The sequence below is a fragment of the Penicillium rubens genome (genome assembly GCF_028828025.1).
Source record: "Penicillium rubens strain IBT 27055 chromosome Unknown utg000001l_segment0_segment0, whole genome shotgun sequence".
In the NCBI taxonomy this organism is placed as follows: Eukaryota; Fungi; Ascomycota; class Eurotiomycetes; order Eurotiales; family Aspergillaceae; genus Penicillium; species Penicillium rubens.
Window position 1 is genome coordinate 4,985,367 of NW_026890599.1, and position 18,151 is coordinate 5,003,517.

At 48.7% G+C, this 18,151-nt stretch overlaps 5 protein-coding genes across 5 annotated transcripts; 2 read left to right on the forward strand and 3 right to left on the reverse strand.

Moving 5' to 3' along the window:
- Window positions 1-202: 202 nt before the first annotated feature.
- N7525_001944 (uncharacterized protein) lies at window positions 203-1,017 on the forward strand (the record flags this gene model as incomplete). Its single annotated transcript, XM_002557403.1, has 2 exons — window positions 203-646; window positions 709-1,017. The coding sequence occupies 2 exons, from the start codon at window positions 203-205 to the stop codon at window positions 1,015-1,017; spliced, it is 753 nt and encodes a 250-aa protein (XP_002557449.1).
- A 2,561-nt stretch (window positions 1,018-3,578) lies between these two features.
- N7525_001945 (uncharacterized protein) lies at window positions 3,579-3,800 on the forward strand (the record flags this gene model as incomplete). Its single annotated transcript, XM_061212109.1, has 1 exon — window positions 3,579-3,800. The coding sequence occupies one exon, from the start codon at window positions 3,579-3,581 to the stop codon at window positions 3,798-3,800; it is 222 nt and encodes a 73-aa protein (XP_061071335.1).
- A 1,305-nt stretch (window positions 3,801-5,105) lies between these two features.
- Window positions 5,106-6,819, reverse strand: gprM (the record flags this gene model as incomplete). The annotated part of the gene is made up of 3 exons (XM_061212110.1): window positions 5,106-6,389; window positions 6,443-6,597; window positions 6,651-6,819. 3 exons carry the CDS (start codon window positions 6,817-6,819, stop codon window positions 5,106-5,108), a joined length of 1,608 nt encoding a protein of 535 aa, XP_061071336.1.
- A 3,181-nt stretch (window positions 6,820-10,000) lies between these two features.
- Window positions 10,001-12,562, reverse strand: N7525_001947 (uncharacterized protein; the record flags this gene model as incomplete). The annotated part of the gene is made up of 6 exons (XM_002557400.2): window positions 10,001-10,833; window positions 10,891-11,546; window positions 11,603-12,140; window positions 12,211-12,411; window positions 12,466-12,494; window positions 12,543-12,562. 6 exons carry the CDS (start codon window positions 12,560-12,562, stop codon window positions 10,001-10,003), a joined length of 2,277 nt encoding a protein of 758 aa, XP_002557446.2.
- Window positions 12,563-13,250: 688 nt separating this feature from the next.
- On the reverse strand, window positions 13,251-16,906 carry N7525_001948 (uncharacterized protein; the record flags this gene model as incomplete). The annotated part of the gene is made up of 2 exons (XM_002557398.2): window positions 13,251-13,486; window positions 13,543-16,906. The coding sequence occupies 2 exons, from the start codon at window positions 16,904-16,906 to the stop codon at window positions 13,251-13,253; spliced, it is 3,600 nt and encodes a 1,199-aa protein (XP_002557444.2).
- Window positions 16,907-18,151: the final 1,245 nt, after the last annotated feature.

An 18,151-nucleotide genomic window follows, 5' to 3' on the forward strand; every position in this document is an offset into this window, starting at 1 on the left:
ATGCACAAAATAGTTCTTCTATGTAGGGTCCGATCTCGAGGAATGAGGAGTCCAAGGATATAAAATGCTCATTGATTCCCCTTCAAACTCTTCTATCCATCAGCTCACAACATCACAACAACAGCTCCTCTGCAAGCTCCATCTGCAACACCAGCTTCAACTTCACAATATACTTCAAGTATAGCTCCAACATCCATTCAAAATGATGTTCACTCCCGTTGTGGCACTCGCAGTTGCTGCCCTCACACCCATCGTCAATGCCTACCCTATCACCGGCGACGGTGTCAACTGCCGCTCTGGTCCAGGAACCTCCTACTCTGTAGTCAAGAGCTACAAGCAGGGAGCCGACGTTGCAATCACCTGCCAGACAGCCGGCACCTCCGTCAACGGCAACGAAATCTGGGACAAGACTGAGGACGGCTGCTACATTACCGACTACTACATCAGAACCGGCAGCAGCAGCTATGTCACCAAGAAGTGTGACAGCGGCAGCGGAGGCGATGATGACGGCGACAGCAGCAGTGGAAACCTGCCCGGTCTCACATCAACCCAGTCCAAGCATGCAAAGGATATCATCGGAGAAGCAAAGAAAGAAGACCTGGGTCGTCAGGGCTGTCTTGCTGGAATTGCCACTGGTCTTGTCGAGGTGAGTTCTAACATGCACATTCAATTTCGATATAACGCAGAACAATACTGACACTATCCCAGTCTAATATGCTCATGTATGCCAACAAGAAAGTCCCCGAGTCCCTCAAATACCCCCATGATGCTGTGGGCTCGGACTACGACAGCGTCGGCATCTTCCAGCAACGTGCTGTTTACTACCCCGACATCGCTGCTGATATGGATGCGGCCAAGTCCGCGGCTCAGTTCTTTAAGGGCATGAAGGCTATTAGCGGCTGGAAGACTATGGAGGTTGGCAAGCTTTGCCAGAAGGTGCAGCGCTCGGCCTACCCGAGTCGCTATTCGGAGCGTGTCGCTGAGGCCAAGAAGATTTGTGCTGCTGGTGGCCTGTAGATGGACATGGTTTTTGGCATTTTGCTTGGATCATGTTGACTAGACATTGTGGCTTCTCGACTGCCTTTATTGTTAGAATATGAAGAGTTGCTTTATTATTACCTATAGTACGAGAAATATACAGACGTTTGACATTGCCCTCTCCTTGGGGTTTGCAAAAGCAATGAAGGTTAATATTTGCTCCTCGCTCATGTCATGTATGTGCCAGATCTAGAGTGGTTAATTTTTGCTCATGACTGCCAGACGAGAGAAGAACGAGAGATTGTTCCTGTTAAGTTCTCAACGGTTTTTCCGTTTCGACAAATCTTTCTTTTATTTCTGTAGTTATCATGCATTTTGACGTCTCTTCATCTCATCCAAGATATCACCAGTGTCGTAACATATCTAGACGAGTATCCCTCGAATTACTCTCGCTTCCCGAAACAAGGCCTATCTTTCCAACGTAGACGATATAATATGAAAGAGACGGCAGATAAAGCGCCAATACGATGATCATCTAGATAGGAGCAATTACCTAGTAAAGCCGAGATAATTTATAGCGTGTCTGCTATAGTTAGTACATGTAGTCTGGACTAGGTACTTTGACAACGTTACATATAATATGAAATCACCGCAACCTTCCAAGGCAGTTTTGGATTGAATGCAGGAATTGTGGGGATAAAGAGGCCTCAGGCTGCGCGATTTTTGTATTCAGCAAGGATCATATGAAGATGTGATGTACTGCCTGAGACAACATTGAAGTAGTGGAGAGTCTGGCCCTTTTTACCCGAAAATTGTGTACTTAGTGAAAATGGCCCGTTTTCTGATCGTTGCCCCCGACGTTCCTTAACTTGGCCTTCTCTTTCCTCCCTCTTAGTCTATTGACATTCTCCCGTCTATCTCCAAATATCCAAAATGTCAGACAACACCCACCTACTCCCTAACAAACCTCACGAGCGCCCCCGACAGCCATACAACATATACTACACAATCCCATACTATAAACGATTCTTCTACTCATATACCTTTATTGGGTCATTCACTTTTGCCTGGATAAGCGACTACCTCCCAATAGTCGGCAAAGCATGTCTCTGGATCGGATTCGCTACGACATGCGGACTACTGATCGCTATACACCCATCGATCTGCACCGAGAGGATAAGAATAGACGAGACAGGAAAGCCGGTTCGAGTACGCCGTCCGCTGATTGGGTTCAAAAAATACGAAGTCGCTTTAGACGTTGATGGCATTAATAATGGGCTGTATGATGCTACGGATGGGAATACGGACCTGAGACTTCATGATGGGTGTCGGTATGGGTACGCTAGGATGCGGATATAGAATGTTTCTAGAGGGGTCTGGTTGAGATACTGTGATGATTTGAGTAATGGACACCTCGAGTGCCAGCCGTTAACCGGTACATGTATGTATGTGGAGGTATATTTCCGGCTTTCGTGTACAAAATGAGGGAAGGTGGCGATATACATAAAGGTGATTGTACTGTCTGAAAATAGGCCATTGCAGACAGAGCTACTCTGCATGACAAGCCAATATCATTGACTACAATATTTCCCGTCCAAATGTTCAGGGCTAATGTTACTTTGGGTTATTTTCGGATAGTAGCCTCGAAAAGATTCCCTATCGGCTACAGAATGCTATATTTCTCCTCCTAGTTAGCTCCAAGGTATTACCCCATGAGCTTTCCTTGCTATTTCGTAAGATCAATAAGACTCTTAGCTTGGATCAAGCTATTGAGGTGGTAGGAGAACACGACAGCCATAGCTGGGAAGGGTTGAATGCAGGGGTGTAGTGGTATCCCAAGAGGGAACCGGCGTTGTTTATTCTAGTCGATATAGCTGAGTATAGGTAAAAAAGAATTTAGCCACTAGAAGGAGGTAATCCACTTGTCTCTTCCAACCCGCAATTTCATCGATATATGATACTAGGTATAACAAACCCTTGAACTTAACCCATCCATCTCTCTGACAGACAAAATCATTAAGTAGCCTCATAATCACACCACTTCTCTATCGCATGCCATCTATATCGCTATCTCTTAGATATGCAACAGCAAGTTTTGGCATGCGTCCGCGTATCATTCTGTATACTAAATGGAATCCCACGATAAAGAAGTGACTTGTTACCCTGTGATACCGTCTGATTGTATAGAGTCCGTTAAGATCTGTTTTCTTAAAGGTTATACAGTGGGAAAGCATTGCCAATCAAATTAAACCAAATAAAGCTTCCCCGGAACTTGGTAATCACATGGCAGACCTCGGATCATCATATAGCGCGAACATTAGGATCCAACCTTGGAAGGTCTCTTTCCCCGCCATTTGTGGCCCCATTTCAAGGACAATCCCGAACCCTGTCTGCCCCGGATTCTGCATTTCCAATCATATGTTGTATGCATGGAGTAATGTGAAGCTGTACGCCACCAAAAGCACGTGCGAACCCACCCCAGTGCCATGAATGCCGAAGTGGCCACTCTCCTGGCCTATGAACAGCCACAAATCCTAGGAATCGTGGAGTAACTGGAGCCAGTTCTCACCCGGCTCCGTATATCGACTTCTTACTTCCTAATGTTTGGTCTGGGGAACATGCTACCTCGGTGGATCAACCCCGCAAACGGGAGTTCTCGTGAGATCACCACACAATTCACGACGGATGGTCGTAAGATCCGCCGATCAACAGAACTAGAACAATCACAAGAGAGGTCGATCACTGTACTTCGAAACAGAACCCTTGAGATGTTGAAGGTTCGCCGGATATTTGCCGGAGTTGGGATGCGGGGAGTTCCGTGAACCGTGGCCCGTAGATCAGTTTTCCCGAGGTCAGGATGACAGATGACAGCATTGGCAGGGAATATGTTGTATATGAAATGTTTTGACAGAATATCAAAATCAAGTTAATGACATTCCTCGGTTTGTGCCATGTGGTATTTAAATTAACGTCCACTAGAAAACCAGCCATATACTAGTCTACCCCTACGTGCATGTAGTACATACCCTGTCAATGTACGCAATTTAATTAACTTCCCGACCCCAGACCCTGTCCTCCATACATGTCTATACAGGGTCTGGTGTACGGAGTACATATGTAGCTAAATGAAATACATAAAAGACGTCCATTCAGCCGCGCAATTTAAAGAATGCCCTTATGTAGGTACAACCTTCCAAAATCGGAATAAAGCATCTCACATAATCACTAAATCTCCAGGGCCCGAGAGCAGAATACTCGCGGAGTTTCCACCCGATGCATCCAGCAACGATCTAGAAGGGTTCTCTGAAAGTCTAACAGGGATGTTTGTTACTGTAGTGTGCAGTAGGGTTCGGCTAGTAACCTTGGAATAACGCTCTCACTTCTAGCCGGTAGTACTACTACTATGCAGCAATACTCCGTATGAATCCATGGATACACGCGTTACAGGCTGAAACTATATCGAAACACTAGCCCTAACGAGGCAAAACCGCCGTCCCTGCGGGAAGTGGTGGAGTGCGTAATCCCGTGCAGGGGAATTAGTCTTGCCCCCGGTATTGTTGGTACCCTAATACGGATGGGTTGGGGCCGTCTTCGTGGGACCACTTTTTGCGCGTATGCGGTATTTTAATATGTAGTGACCGTCTGATCACGGGCATACCGAACCCATTTGAATTATCGTGGTTAAGGTTGAGATTGAAATTGAGATTGAGACGGGTGCAAAGTAAATGGCCGTGAGATCCCAATGGACAATGTGAATGTGCTCGGTAGCGAGTTTCGGGATATGGAAAGTGTATTTAATGTGGAGCCCATCCAAAATAAATTGTAATAGAGTTATATATCGTATACCAAGTGGAGGATACGATGAAATCGGCACATCATACATCATTGAATACATACATGTTGGAGTTGCAAAAATCATGAACGCCTTAACTCAGAAATGGTGAGACGCCCCCTGTAACACCGTCGAGAAACCCCTGGGACATCCCTTTTGTAAACCTCCCATCTTTTGGAAACGGGGAATAGGGTATAGGCTAAAGCACAGAAATAGAACAGTAAATATTTCTGAACATTGAAAAAAAAAGAAGAAGAAAAAAGAGGGGGCAAAACATAACGTATTTCAGTAAACATTACACTCGTTCTCGCCCGTACCCTGGCGCAAACGAAGACTGTGGATCCCACTCGCGTGCACTAGCACTTTGTGACGAGCTAGGCGGCCTAGGCCCGGAAAAGCTCAACGAGGGACGCACATAGCGTGCCTCGCGAGTAACAGTAATGCGCTCGGAGCCTAGACTGGGGCTGGCAACCGGACTGCGGCCGTATCCAGTCGTCTGCGTAGGCGTCGGCGAGGGCATGAAAGCGCTGCGGTCAGACCGGCCCATTTGTGTAGGGCTCGGGGAGCGCATGAAAGCATTGCGGTCTGGCCCTGTTCGGGAAGGGCTTGGCGATCGCATGAATGTATCGGGTGATTTCACAGATGTAGTCAGCATTTCGAAGCCCTTGTTGTCGGCGTAGCGGGTGGTCGCATCTGCAGAGACGAACTCGTGGCGGCGTGTCACTTTGCGGCGGAATAGATCCAGCCAGCCGGCGAACATGGATGGACGGGCGAAGAGGATGAAGTTCCAGAAGCCGACGAGCGAGAGCAGAAACACGACTGCTAGTAGGGTTGCTTCGTTGGGGCCGATGGCTGAGGCGTATTCACGGCAGAGGTCCTTGTTGCCGGTTTCAGCAAGGCACATTAGCCAGGGGCTTGCGGCTTTGACGTTTTCTGCCGTTGGCGCGACGGCGTTATCGAGGTTGATGAATACGACTGCGAAGAATATTACGTTGCCGAGGATGATCGATGTGAGGGCGATACCGCGCCATTGGAGTTTGAGGACGCGGCGGACGCGGCGGTAGGCTTGTCGGGCTGTCACGGTGCCGATGCTGGCCGTATAGGACGGGAGGTTTGCGCCGGAGCTGCCTGATGTTGAGGCGGATTTGTCGAAGAGGGAGCGGAGGTAGATGTGGATGCAGTAGATCATTGTCGATAGTTGGAAGAAGAGGGCTGCGACGGCGAAAACCATGATTGGGATCCAGTAGTCGTATAATCCGTTGTCTACGTTAATATGGCAGATATCGCCGAATCGGAATGACACTCCCGTCAAGATCAGCATAACCGTCAGTCCGATTGCTGGGATTCCGAATCCGCAGACAAAGGCTGCCCACATGAACTTCGGTCCCAGAACCTTTTCCCAGCATACTTGTAAGTGGAAAGCCATTGTGCGGATGAAACTCCATATGACCACTAGCCAGCCCCCAAATAATAACAAAGATCCGGAGAAGGCGCAGGAAAGATCGGAGCGCATATCATTGGGGGTGATCGCATTGTGGCATTGGTCTGGTTTGGCGCCGAGGGGGATGATGAAGGCGAGCTAGATTGGAGTTAGCTATGAAGGTCCGTAGCACACGCCAGCATCTGACTTGCCTCCATGCAACAGATTCCCAACGTAAAGCAGACACTCAGATAATGACGGTGAGTCCATTTGACAGGCAGCACGGCGTAGGAAATCAGCAAGAAGATACAAAGAGGGAGAATGGCGACGCTGATCCAACTCGTGGCATGAATTGTATTTCCCAAGTCTATTGTAACCGCGTTAGGATTTGGAAACAGACCCGGAAAGCACAGAACTTACCAGAGTCATATCTCCACTCGGCAAGAGGACATGGCAAGCAACAGGACAAAGTGCTGTTGCCGAGAGTGACCTGCTGGCAATAACGGCCATCGATAAATCCCCCGGCGTCGGGGAATAGCGTCTCCTGCAAGAAGGGAGACGGGCAATGTCCAGTTAGGGCGTGCTCCATGATGGCGAGATATGCATATCCTGCGCAAATCCGTAACGCGCCAGCGCGATATCGCAAAGGAACAGTATAAGTCGAAGAGAAAGACAGGAGAAATAGAGAACTTAAGGGGGGTATACAATTGTACTTGTACGATGTACGGTACTCCGTACTCCATGGGACCCGTGGACTGGATACTCTGTAAGGCCCCGTTCTTTGCCCCACCGGCACACGAGGCACTAGAGTCCAACCCACGGTCCTCCAGAACTCAATTCAGCCTTGGCAAAGTCGGTTAGCGGGGGATAAAATACGTACATACAGTATATTACTCCGTACTGAGTACGGAGTACGGAGTACACAGACACAGACCTTTTGAAGATACTGACCGAGGATCGTATCTAGAAGGCCATAAGTCATAATAACAACCTTGGACGATAAGACTCATAATGCACCTTCCCTTTAAATACTAAATACCTGTAGAGTACGGAGTAAATCTCCGTGTGGGTATCTCGGGTATAATATTACATTGTGGAATAATTAATATAATTCACTCAGCCTCTTCCCATGCTTTGCCCTTTCCGTGGCTAGTGCTTTTTACTATTTTTCAGCCTACAATGGAGACAATGCTAATGGTTAAATCGAGATTTAATTAATAGATCTAAATATGCATCTACACTACTCCATACGCAGTCAATACTTAGGAATTACGAAGTACGGAGTACACAGCTGACAGATACCTCCGAGCAAGTGTCCAGCCCCAAGCTGACGGCAGGTCTGCCAAGTACTCGCCTCTTCATGATTCGGTTGCATTTTTACCCCTGGAGATCAAATTCTGTGTCTCGTCGCACAGAGTGGTCAGAGTCAGAGTGGGCAGTGTCACCCTACAATAACGTTCCTTCTCGAGAGCTCACGCGTTAATCCACCCAATCATTACTACTAACCCACCTACCGCTGTGATCAGCACCGACATTCGTCATTCATAAGTCCAATCGGGTGGCTGACTGAGTTCTATATGATATATGTCTGTATGCCAGACGATCTATCACAGCGAAGTTGTGAAATGTTGTGGAATGATTTGCATGTAAAAGTCCCGGAATCCTCATCCACCACCAATTCGTTCAGATCCTGATGCTGTACCTAACTATGAGATCTCATTTATGGATAGAGTACTCCGTAGCTGACCACCTAAATATTGGACCAACCCGATATCTATATATACCGCCTGCCTATTAAGCATACCGCGTGCAAAATACACCATTACCTCAGTGGCAGAATTACATAATGTAGAAGGGGAGGTCCCTACCTAACGTGTGGATACAGTGTGGCCCAATATTGAGCAAGTCCCACTGTCCATCTCTAAAACCCACTAGAGGAAAGATGTTCATATTTACGCAGTATCGACTACTTATATGCTCAGATCACACCGCATCCTCCGGTGATCATCGCACTTAGCGCCAGCCACAACTCTTAAACCACTCAAACGTTGACTCTTGTTTTCGCTCTCTATGAAGATCACAATCATTGACTTACAGCATATGAGTCAGTTAAATGTCCACATTGAATCACAGCCTAGTTCTCCTCGTCACCTCAGTTCTACCCAGCTTTCTAATTCGGACTCTTCCTATACTCCATACATGATGATGTCTGCTAGCTCCAAGCTTAGAGCTATCCGATTCGCCTACTCCTATCCGCATTAAACCAACTCACAGTCAATCCTATACCACAAGGTAGAAAAAGCTGCTATAAAATAACCCTCGTCCTGCCGAAATACAAACAGGCCAACTGCTGCTATCAGAACTAAATACACATCTCTCAAGACTCCCCTACTTCGTTCTATTCCCAACCCATAAACCACTCAACAGAAACACCAACACAAGCTCAACTAATATCCCCATGGATTCAAGGTGCGCTTAATTAACCTCAGATATTTAGTGACCGTGACACTTAATCTTAAATCCTGAATACTCTACTCCGTACATAAATGAACCCCTAACTATCAACATAACTATCGCAGACCCAAACTCCTTTAAACTACATCGTATTTCAAGCTCCCTAGTCCACACTAAATCTCCAACTAAATCTCTTATCTTCCCCGCCACCTTAAATTGGAATTCTTCGGCTCCGCCAAACTTTCCATTCTCCACTCTCCATTCCGAAAAAGATCCCCGATTCCTACGGAGTACATGCGGGATAGTACAAGTAGCCCGAGATATTCTCGTCGGGGTAGATCCTGAATAATGTCGGATCTGGAGCGTTGTCGGATAAGTTGCCCCCGGAACCCCAGAAGGGTAAATCAGTGGGGGCATGTGGATTCGGTGACACAATGGGCAACGGAAAACCTGCAACGTTGGGGACTGAGGGATGGTTTTAGGGCTGGAGTGGGTTTGCGGTGAAGGTTACGTAGAGGAAGAGATTAGGAAGAGATTGATGATATTTGGTGTGTTGGGTGTTGGGTGTGTGGTGTTAAGTGACACTTGGTACATATGTACATATCTCCAAGGTTTGGTCAAGACTTGTGTTATTTCCAATCTCTTTATGACATAAATTAAGATTGTCAAAGCTAAAGAACAAGTATGGGGTAGATATTGATCGAATCAGAGACAAGCTCGAACAAATACTGGAGTATACCCTACATGTACTCCGTACATAATATGGAGAATGTGTGTCTCATGTGCAGTACTCAGAGGCAACTAAACCGAACCCTGCAGAATCAAATGGGGAAAGGTTTTCGACCCTAAATTTGCTAATATTTCTGTGCTCTTTTTCTTTAGATTCCATTTGCCCACTTTATGGTTATACCTATCTTGCACATTGTACAGAGGGCTGCATTATACTATGATTACTATAGGAGGTCCACGGCCCTGGGGGTATCATGAACAATCATTACTCATGTCTCTGGCATTCGTCACACCATGAGGACACATCCCCCGAATGAACGAGAATTCCCAGTCGCTTGTCACTTGATTCTCAGCATGGCATGGCGTGCTGGTGGTGACAGGACTGGGATGCATGGTCACAATTCGACAGCCGGCCCATTACTCTGCAAATACGCAGTTCACCCCAGTACCCTCAAATGATGTCATCGGATCCAATACAGGCCCGACCAAGAGGGTCCAGGTACTATACAATGAGGGTGGTTGCGTTGAGCCCGCGCCAACCCCACAACTCTAACCGTATCTTGTGAAAAACAAGATACCTTCAAGCCTCAGGAACCAGAGGAACCAGGCGATAGGGTCGAACTCTCATCCCACCCCCACTCCTTCAGCAACTGCTGCACACGATACTCAGTCGCCCAGCCCAGATCCGACTCGATACTCCTCAGCAGGCGCACGGTAGTGCGGCGCTCGCGCGGATCCGTCAGACATTGCCCACTAACAAAGAGCGGCTGCAGCGAGTTGATCCTGACACTTCCGTCCGGGCGGGAGAGACCGATACCCACGATCTCGCGGCTGTGGAATGCAATCTCAGATTCGATGGAGCGGTATGACTGGAGACGAAGCGTGATAGTGCTCCGACGACTGGTGGACTCGTGCGGCTTGTTGATGAGCAACAGAATACGCGCCATGTGGTAGTGCTGCATAGCGGAGGCGCACATGGGCAGGCTGTACCAGATTTCCTGGAGGGTGGAGATGTCTTCGATTTCGTTGGGCGGGCGATGGTGTCCGAGCTTGGATGAGTCTATTCGTGCGCAGGGCCGGAATGTCTCCGGTACCCCGTTGTACCATGCATCAAGCTCGGATTCGAGTCTGTACCACCGCTCCAGGAGGACTTGTTGCGAGACGGCTAAGGGTCCTGGCACGGGTCGGTGGTCGGTTAGGTGCACGTTGTCGCCAGAGCTTATGAAATTGACTATCTTGGACACTATCCAGACTAGTCCGTTGCTGATTAGATCTTCTTTCATTACGTCTTCGCCTTCCGGGTATCCTGCTGCGCCTGTGTTGCTGGGGCGGACAAAGCCCCCGTTGTCGATGAGTAGACCTGCTTCGGTCCACAGGACTGTGTCGTCTGTGTTCAGCCTTGTATGGCTTTCATTGATAACTACTCTCTGTCAGCGGAGGTTGGAGGGAATCATTTATTGGGGGAGAAAACACTTACAGGCAGCTAAGTAGTCCTGCCGCGCGAAATTCCAAAACGTCGCCTTCCGAGCCTTAGAAAGACCCGACTTCTTAGGCGTCTGTGTCTGATATGAATTCTCTCCCGGAGACGGACGCTGCTCGAGAGGCATCATTCCCACTTCAGCAACATCAAGCAATGACTTCACGCCGCTCAAATGACGATTCCACGCAGGCCCTGCGGCATCGAGGAACTCATACACGGACAAAATGGCCGTCGCCGCGAGCACCTCATCGGAATGAACTCCATGCGAGAGCCGACTATCAGAAAGCCGTCTGCGGCGCTTACGTGGGTTATCCGAATCTATACAAAGCTCGGCAGCCTGCCATTGACCAAAAGCCTCTGGGGTGCTCAATGGGGGTGGACCCTCTGCGTCAGGTTGCAGCTCCTTCATTAACAGCTGGATGGCCTTTTCATAATACTTTGCCCCGTACCATGCGAAGTCGGGGTCTTTGTCAGGCCACAGTTCCATGGCAGCTTGCTGGGTGCAGACTCCGCCTACCGGGGCCTTGGCACCTTTGACTCGGCCTAGCTGTTTAGCGGAATATGCGCAGGCCGCGAATTTTAAAAGCGGGTTGGTTCTTGCTCGCACTGGCACGTATGAAGCGAAATATGTCCCTAGGTCAAAGAGATCCATCCTGCAGACAGCATCGTTACTCATGGTTCCACGTCAGCCAGACGGAAGAAAACATACCACAGTCCCGGTCCTTCTGAGTAATGTCGCAAAAAGAAAGCAGTCTCGAAATCGTTCTCTGCATTGTCGTCTGGTGCGTGATTCATGAGACTCATGTGGCTCATATGGCTCAAGCTTCTCTGCGAAACTGCCGGTCTCGATGGAAGCGCAGTATTCCGATCAGGGAGCTGCATACTTGGGTCGATGGAGGGGGACATCGACTGCGAGGGGTTAAGGAGGAAATTAATATTGGTATTGTTGCTGGTGGATGACAGTGACATAGAGGGCGAGGCCGGGGGTATAGCGGCACTCTGCCGTGGGTTTGGAGAGGTATAGGAGGTACTATCGGAGACCGAATGGTCCAGGGGAGAAAAAGGGAAGCGATCGTGTGTTGCGACCGCCGACAAGGCTTCTAATCCCTGCGTCTCGGCATCATTCGTTCGAGAGTCCCCACTACCCCATCTGCGATTTGGAGAGTTTGTCTGCGCTACGCTGCCCGGATCTGTCAATGAGGACTCGAGGTCGTCGGCGTATGGATCGGAGTTGTCGACGAAAATCACTGCAGAGGATATGAGCTACCGTCTAAAAAGGATCCCAAATCGAAACAATATGTCGCAGTGGTGCCATACCATGTTTGGGAACATCCAGCCACACACTATCCTTGTCAAAAGTGTTTTTATACGAATAGAACCCGTTGAGACTGCCACGACCATCTGGGGAGTTCCGGTTCATCGACGCGTTCTGCTGATGGCGGAAAACTACACCTTCGCTGGGACGACATTCTCGGCCCCCTTTGCGGCATTGTGAACACTCGGGCTTCTCTTCATCGCCTATGAATTAGTTAGTCGCCAAGCAATCAAACGGTCGAGAGAACAGATTCCTACATTTGAGCTTTCGTGTTCGACACGTTAAGCTGGGTCGCGTCAGCAATGTACCACACCTATTGGGCGCATAAACTTACCAGCCGGTTCGTGATCGCATACCGAAATGGCATGAATGCGATGCAGTAACAACATCCGAGATAGAGAAAGTGGTGGGTTAAGTTTGGGATACGAAAACCTGGAGATCGACTTGCGGGGAGAGAGCAGGTGACCTGGGGCCCCCACACAAATAACCTGACTCAGCCCTGGAGACCAGGGCTGTGCTCCCGAGGTCAGGTGCTCAGATGTGGACGCGTGGTTTATATTAAGTGGAAATTGGGCTATGCTGTTTTGTGGGATATAATTAGACATTGCTAGTATAGTACGGAGTACGAAAGTACAGTAGTACTTATTGAGAATACGTTCATCAGCAAAAGGGTATTGTATTAATTGTCGTGTCCACGAACAAAACGTGGCTATCTACATATCTCCAACCTCCCAAGCAACACACATCCACTCAAGTGAGAAATAAATCGCTGAAAAGCATATGGTACATCAACACAGACACATATTCACAACAGAGCTTTGAAAGATTGGATCGGCCACATGTGCCAGGAGCAAGGAGCCAGGGGAAAAATTGAAGATAAATCGCGATATGGCCGGCGCGAAAACACAGGCGAATAGAACAAAAGACATTATAAAGATGGCTGGGTATAGCAACGTTGTTTACGATAGAACATAACAGAAACGCCAGCCTCGAAGCAAATCAAAGGGGTTAGATGGTTTTCTTTTTGGTGTGAGAAGGGGCATTAAAGGGCCGGAGCACCAGGGTTGGACTGATGCAGCGAGTTGAAGAGGTACTCGGGCGGCAGGCGCTGCATGTCGGATGGTCGATCGGTGCCAAAGGTTTGAGGGGCAGCTGCATAGCCCTGGCGGCGGCGCTGCACCTTGTTCAGGATGACACCGGCTAGCACGATGAGGAAGACGCATCCCAGAGCGCAGCAAAAAGCGACCAAGACTGCAATGCCATTGGAGTGATGTTTTTCTACGTTGGTAAGTAAGTATTGATTCCTGTCAAGGATAAAAGGCAGGTAAACTCACTGTTGGTGGTGTAAGGGTTTTTGTTCTCGGAGATGAACTTCGACATGCTACCCGGTTGGCCATCAGCTTGCTGAGAAAGGATAAATGGAGTGATATGGGTTCCGTTGTAGAGCGCGGCTGATGCATGTCCGAAGTCCGGAATCACAAGCGAACCCATGATCAACAAGGTCTGTTCGTTGCTCAACAAAGATGCCGCAGAATGGTCATGGCGGACAGGAAGAACCTCTAGAGCATGAATAACTGTGCCCTCGGAGAACAGACTTCCGGGAGATAGGAACTTGGAACCGTCATAGCTCAAGAAGAAGGCCGAGCCATTGGTCGCAGTACCTCCGATCCAGAACTTTGACAGATCTGCGCTAGAAGCTGTAAAGGTAGTCACATTCCCGGGGAGATCCGACTGAGATGCTCCAGAGAAAGAAGTCCATTTTTCGGATTTGACTTCGTAGGTAGCAATTGCGGTATTGTTTCCACCGACCTGGAGGTCACCCACAGCCATCAGCGTCTTTTGACTAGCCCAATGAAGGTCAACCACGGTGCCACTTAGGGACGAGCCAGGTTGATCCCATTCGCCGGTGGCGGAATCAACGTAGCAGACGGAATTACATGGCAACTGCCCGACACCTTCGAAGTTTCCTCCAAAGTAGATATCAGACGAACCCGGTCGATTGACAATAGCATTGACTGAGACGTCTGAGCCCGAGAAGGCCGGCTGAGTCTGAGAAAACTCGTTCTTGTCCAGGTCGTAAACCACAAGACCTTGCAGAGTAGTACCATCGATTTTTCCGGTGACGTTTCCACCCGCATAAAGGGTATCGTTGTGCACAAGCATTGAAACAAATGTTGAGTTACTGTCGACGCCTTGCGGTAGACCTGAGATCTTCTGATTGGTACCGTTGAGAATGGCAATGTTTTCAATGGTTGATCCATTGCTGCCAGCGGCAGCGAAATGCCCACCGTAGATAGTGAGATTCCGGCTCGATTCGCTATCATAGGCACCAGTGATCAGGCCAGTGCTCGATTTCTGGCGGTTGATCTTCATCGACAGAGGAATGAGTTGCAAATCATCGGAATCTAGCAGTGACACGGCACCACCAGCGATGATACCATTTGTGGCAAGATTGCCTGCCAAAATGAGCGTGTTGTTGTGGGAAGCAACACTGGAAAGCTGACCACCGAATTGCATCTGTGTAACATTAAGGTTCTGGAGCCAGTCCTTGTGAGAAGGAACCCACATGGCGAAACCGGCAACAGATACCGCGGGGTTCCCGTTGGAAGCAATGATTTGATCAAAGTCACCGCTCACAGCAATGATTGTTTCGTTGATAGCAGTTGATGCATTCAATTCAACAGCCCAGATCGAACTAACAGGACCGTTCAAGCCTGCACCCAGGGCTGACCACTCCTTGGAAGAGTATGAGTATGCCGCAACGTGCTCAAGGCCCTTAGAACCTGCGTCTGAGGTATCGGTGAAGCGACCTCCAACATACAGGACATTGTCAAGGGTGGTCATTGCTAGTACTGGAGAGTTCAACCCAGAACCGGGCATTGCTGTGATATTGCCATCCTTGATCGACATGATGTTGTGGATCTTGCTGTCGGAGAAGTTACCAGCGACATAGATCACATCATCATGCTCCTTGATGACTGAGATTGTTGCGTTATGGTCAAGCGAAGTTCCCGCCTTGTTAATGTCCGACTTTGTAAGATCCGAGGTTTCAACCTTGGAGGTCGGATCATAGTCGTATAGTCCATTGAGACCACCAGTGCTGGAGAGTAGTTCAAATTGGACACGAGACGCCACGATGGTAATATCCCCTTGGCCGTCCTTGGCCCGCAGGGTAACCTTTGGTCGGAAGGAGTCACTGCTGGCGTCAACGTACCCAGTGTAGAATGTGTCATACTTGTCGTGGCGGTTGGTCTGGTAGAAATATGACGGATCGGGCTGGTCAGAGTCAGACCCACTGGAAAGGGTAGCTGTGACATTAACAATGCCCCGTGAGCTGCAAGAGTTGTCCTGGCTGCAGCCGGGAGTATAAACCTTGATGGTATAGTTGCCGGATTTCTTCACGTCAGGCTCGAATGTGACGGATGTAGTCGAGGCATCAGAGTCGGACACCTTTGCAGACACATACCCGGACTCGATAGTCCAAGAGCCGGTGCGCGTTGACTTGGCGGGGTATTCAATGCCCGAGCATGTCGGTTCGTTGTATTGGTCAATGGCGTATGTTAGGATTTGATCTTGGAAGACTTCGATGCCGTTCAGGCCAGCTCCTTGCCCGTACCAACTGAGAACCTCGATCTGGAGACCCCGCATACCAACGGGATTAACCATAGTAAATTCACGGTATGTTTCACTCGTGTCGCTGGAAAGCGGACAGGACGAGTCACAGCTGGCTTTTTTTCCAGACTCGTCGATGTAAGTCAGATTCATGATGCCATTGTCGGGGAGGGCTCGAAGTAAAAACTCCTTAGTGCCACGTCCATCCAGATGAGTGTTGTAAATGCGAATCTTAGTCGGGAAAAAATCGAATCCGAGGTCTGCTCTCCAAAAGCCAGGCGCATAGTCGTGTAGAAGATAGGTCTTGCCTTTGGCAGCCTTCCCGTCTGTCGAGCAAATGATATTACGAGGATCGGAGTAGCCGTCCAGAGGTGAGTCCGTATCGGATGTGATGGTGGCATTTTGGAGGTTGAGAATTTGTCTTTCGTTTGAGGAGCTGGTGCTGTTTCCCAGGGCATCAAATGATCCTCCAAAGATGATATGACCATTGTCAGCCTTCATAATCGAGCTAACTGGGCCATTTAGGCCACTGAATGGGAGATCAGTCCAGCCATCGTCCGGCGCCCATGCGGCGGCGTTTGTCGTGTTGTCGTAGGCGAATTTTCCTCCAACGTAGACGCGGTTAGTGTCCTGATCGCAAGTCACGGCAGCTACCGAGCCCGAAAGGCCCGGTAAGGCAGTAATTTTACTGGTATTGGGGTCGAAGAGAGCAGCACCGGGTGAATCAACTCCGCCCAGGCTGGTGAAGTTACCACCGACAAATATCCCTGCAAATTTTCCATCTTTTTGAGTGAAGGGGCACATTGCCATGATTTGCGCATCGGCGGATGAAAGACTTGTGAGAATGCCGTTCGGTAGCGGGGTCAGGAGGGCTTGGGTGCCATCAGGAATTGATTCGGTCTGTTCCTTATACTGATAGAGGGACACGCCATCAAAATCACCAGTAATTGATACCCGTCCCAGCGAGCTCAGGTCCAGTTCCGGAACGGAGACTGACTCGAATGACAGGGCGTTGAGAGTTGGTAAAAGCGCGAGGAGCGAGGGCCAGCCGGCCGCCGCGGGCCCAAACAATGAAGAGATCCTCATTGTCGTGGGAGCGACGACGGGCGAGAGAAGTGTAGTTGACCAGTTGAAGTGGCTGGAATGGTTGAAGCGAGTGTGGGAAGACTAGACAGGGCTGTGCTGTCCAAGGAATTCAGGGAGGCCGTCAGGCCGCAACGCGTGGAGAAAAGAACGTGATAAAGAATGTGGCATAAAAAAAGAAGAACTTAGAAGCGAAGGAATGTAAATGAATGAATCATGCTCGAGACCGAAGCCTCACTGCATTTGAGTATCAACGAATGACTGAATATGAAGGTGAAGGGAACCCAGGGGAAGACCCAGTCTTGTTTTTCGAAATTGAAACGGCAATACTCTAAATTACAGCTCCCAAATTAAAAATACAAGGACCACCACGCTAATGCACTTCACAACTCACAGACAGCCAATGAGAATGGCCACTCCCAGCCTCCCGTCTAAATAGTGGGGACCTATGGACCGTGGATGTGTGATATCAAAGGTCTCTTGATGCTGTTGACAAGGATAGTATGATGTACTAGAGGAAAAAAAGCAAATGGGTTTGCAATTGAGGGTTCTGTTGTTTGTCAAACAAGCCCCTCAAATTAATATCTAATAGTCTGTCCATTACTAGGGCAAGGGGGACTCGATAGAATGAGGATCTACCGTTGTACGACTAATTTGCCGGTAATGACGAGATGTACGAAATATTTAGCACTGCCCTTATCTCCTGTGAAGTCATCCATGGGTATCCCCTTTAATCCCTTTTGATATGTCGAATGTGCTTTTTAATGTCATTTATTCTACTCCGTATGCTTGTCAACAATGTACTATCTATACTCCGTACTGTATTAGTAGATCGATGTGTATTAATATATCCTGAGAATCGCATCGTACACCAACGTTGAGCTAAATCACCAAGTGGATCCCGATGTTTTGTCGCAGAAATGATCCAAAGCCCCGCGTTGTTTCGCTTAAATATAGAATCCGGCTCCACGATCTGGTTCGGTCTGCGTATCCCAACACACGCACACCTCTGGGGCGTATGTTGTACGTTGTAGATGTCTCGTTTTTTGGAATCCACATAAATTAACGTATACCATCCGTATACGGAGTACAGATTACCAGGCAGCGAAATTGTCTACCCACAAGGTACATACCTAGGTTGGCTTGCGGGTCAATAGGTGGATATGCCCATAGAGTTTATGCTATGTGTTCTAGTAATGATGTTATATACAACAGAAAAAGGAAGAATATTGCTGATTTCACATCAGG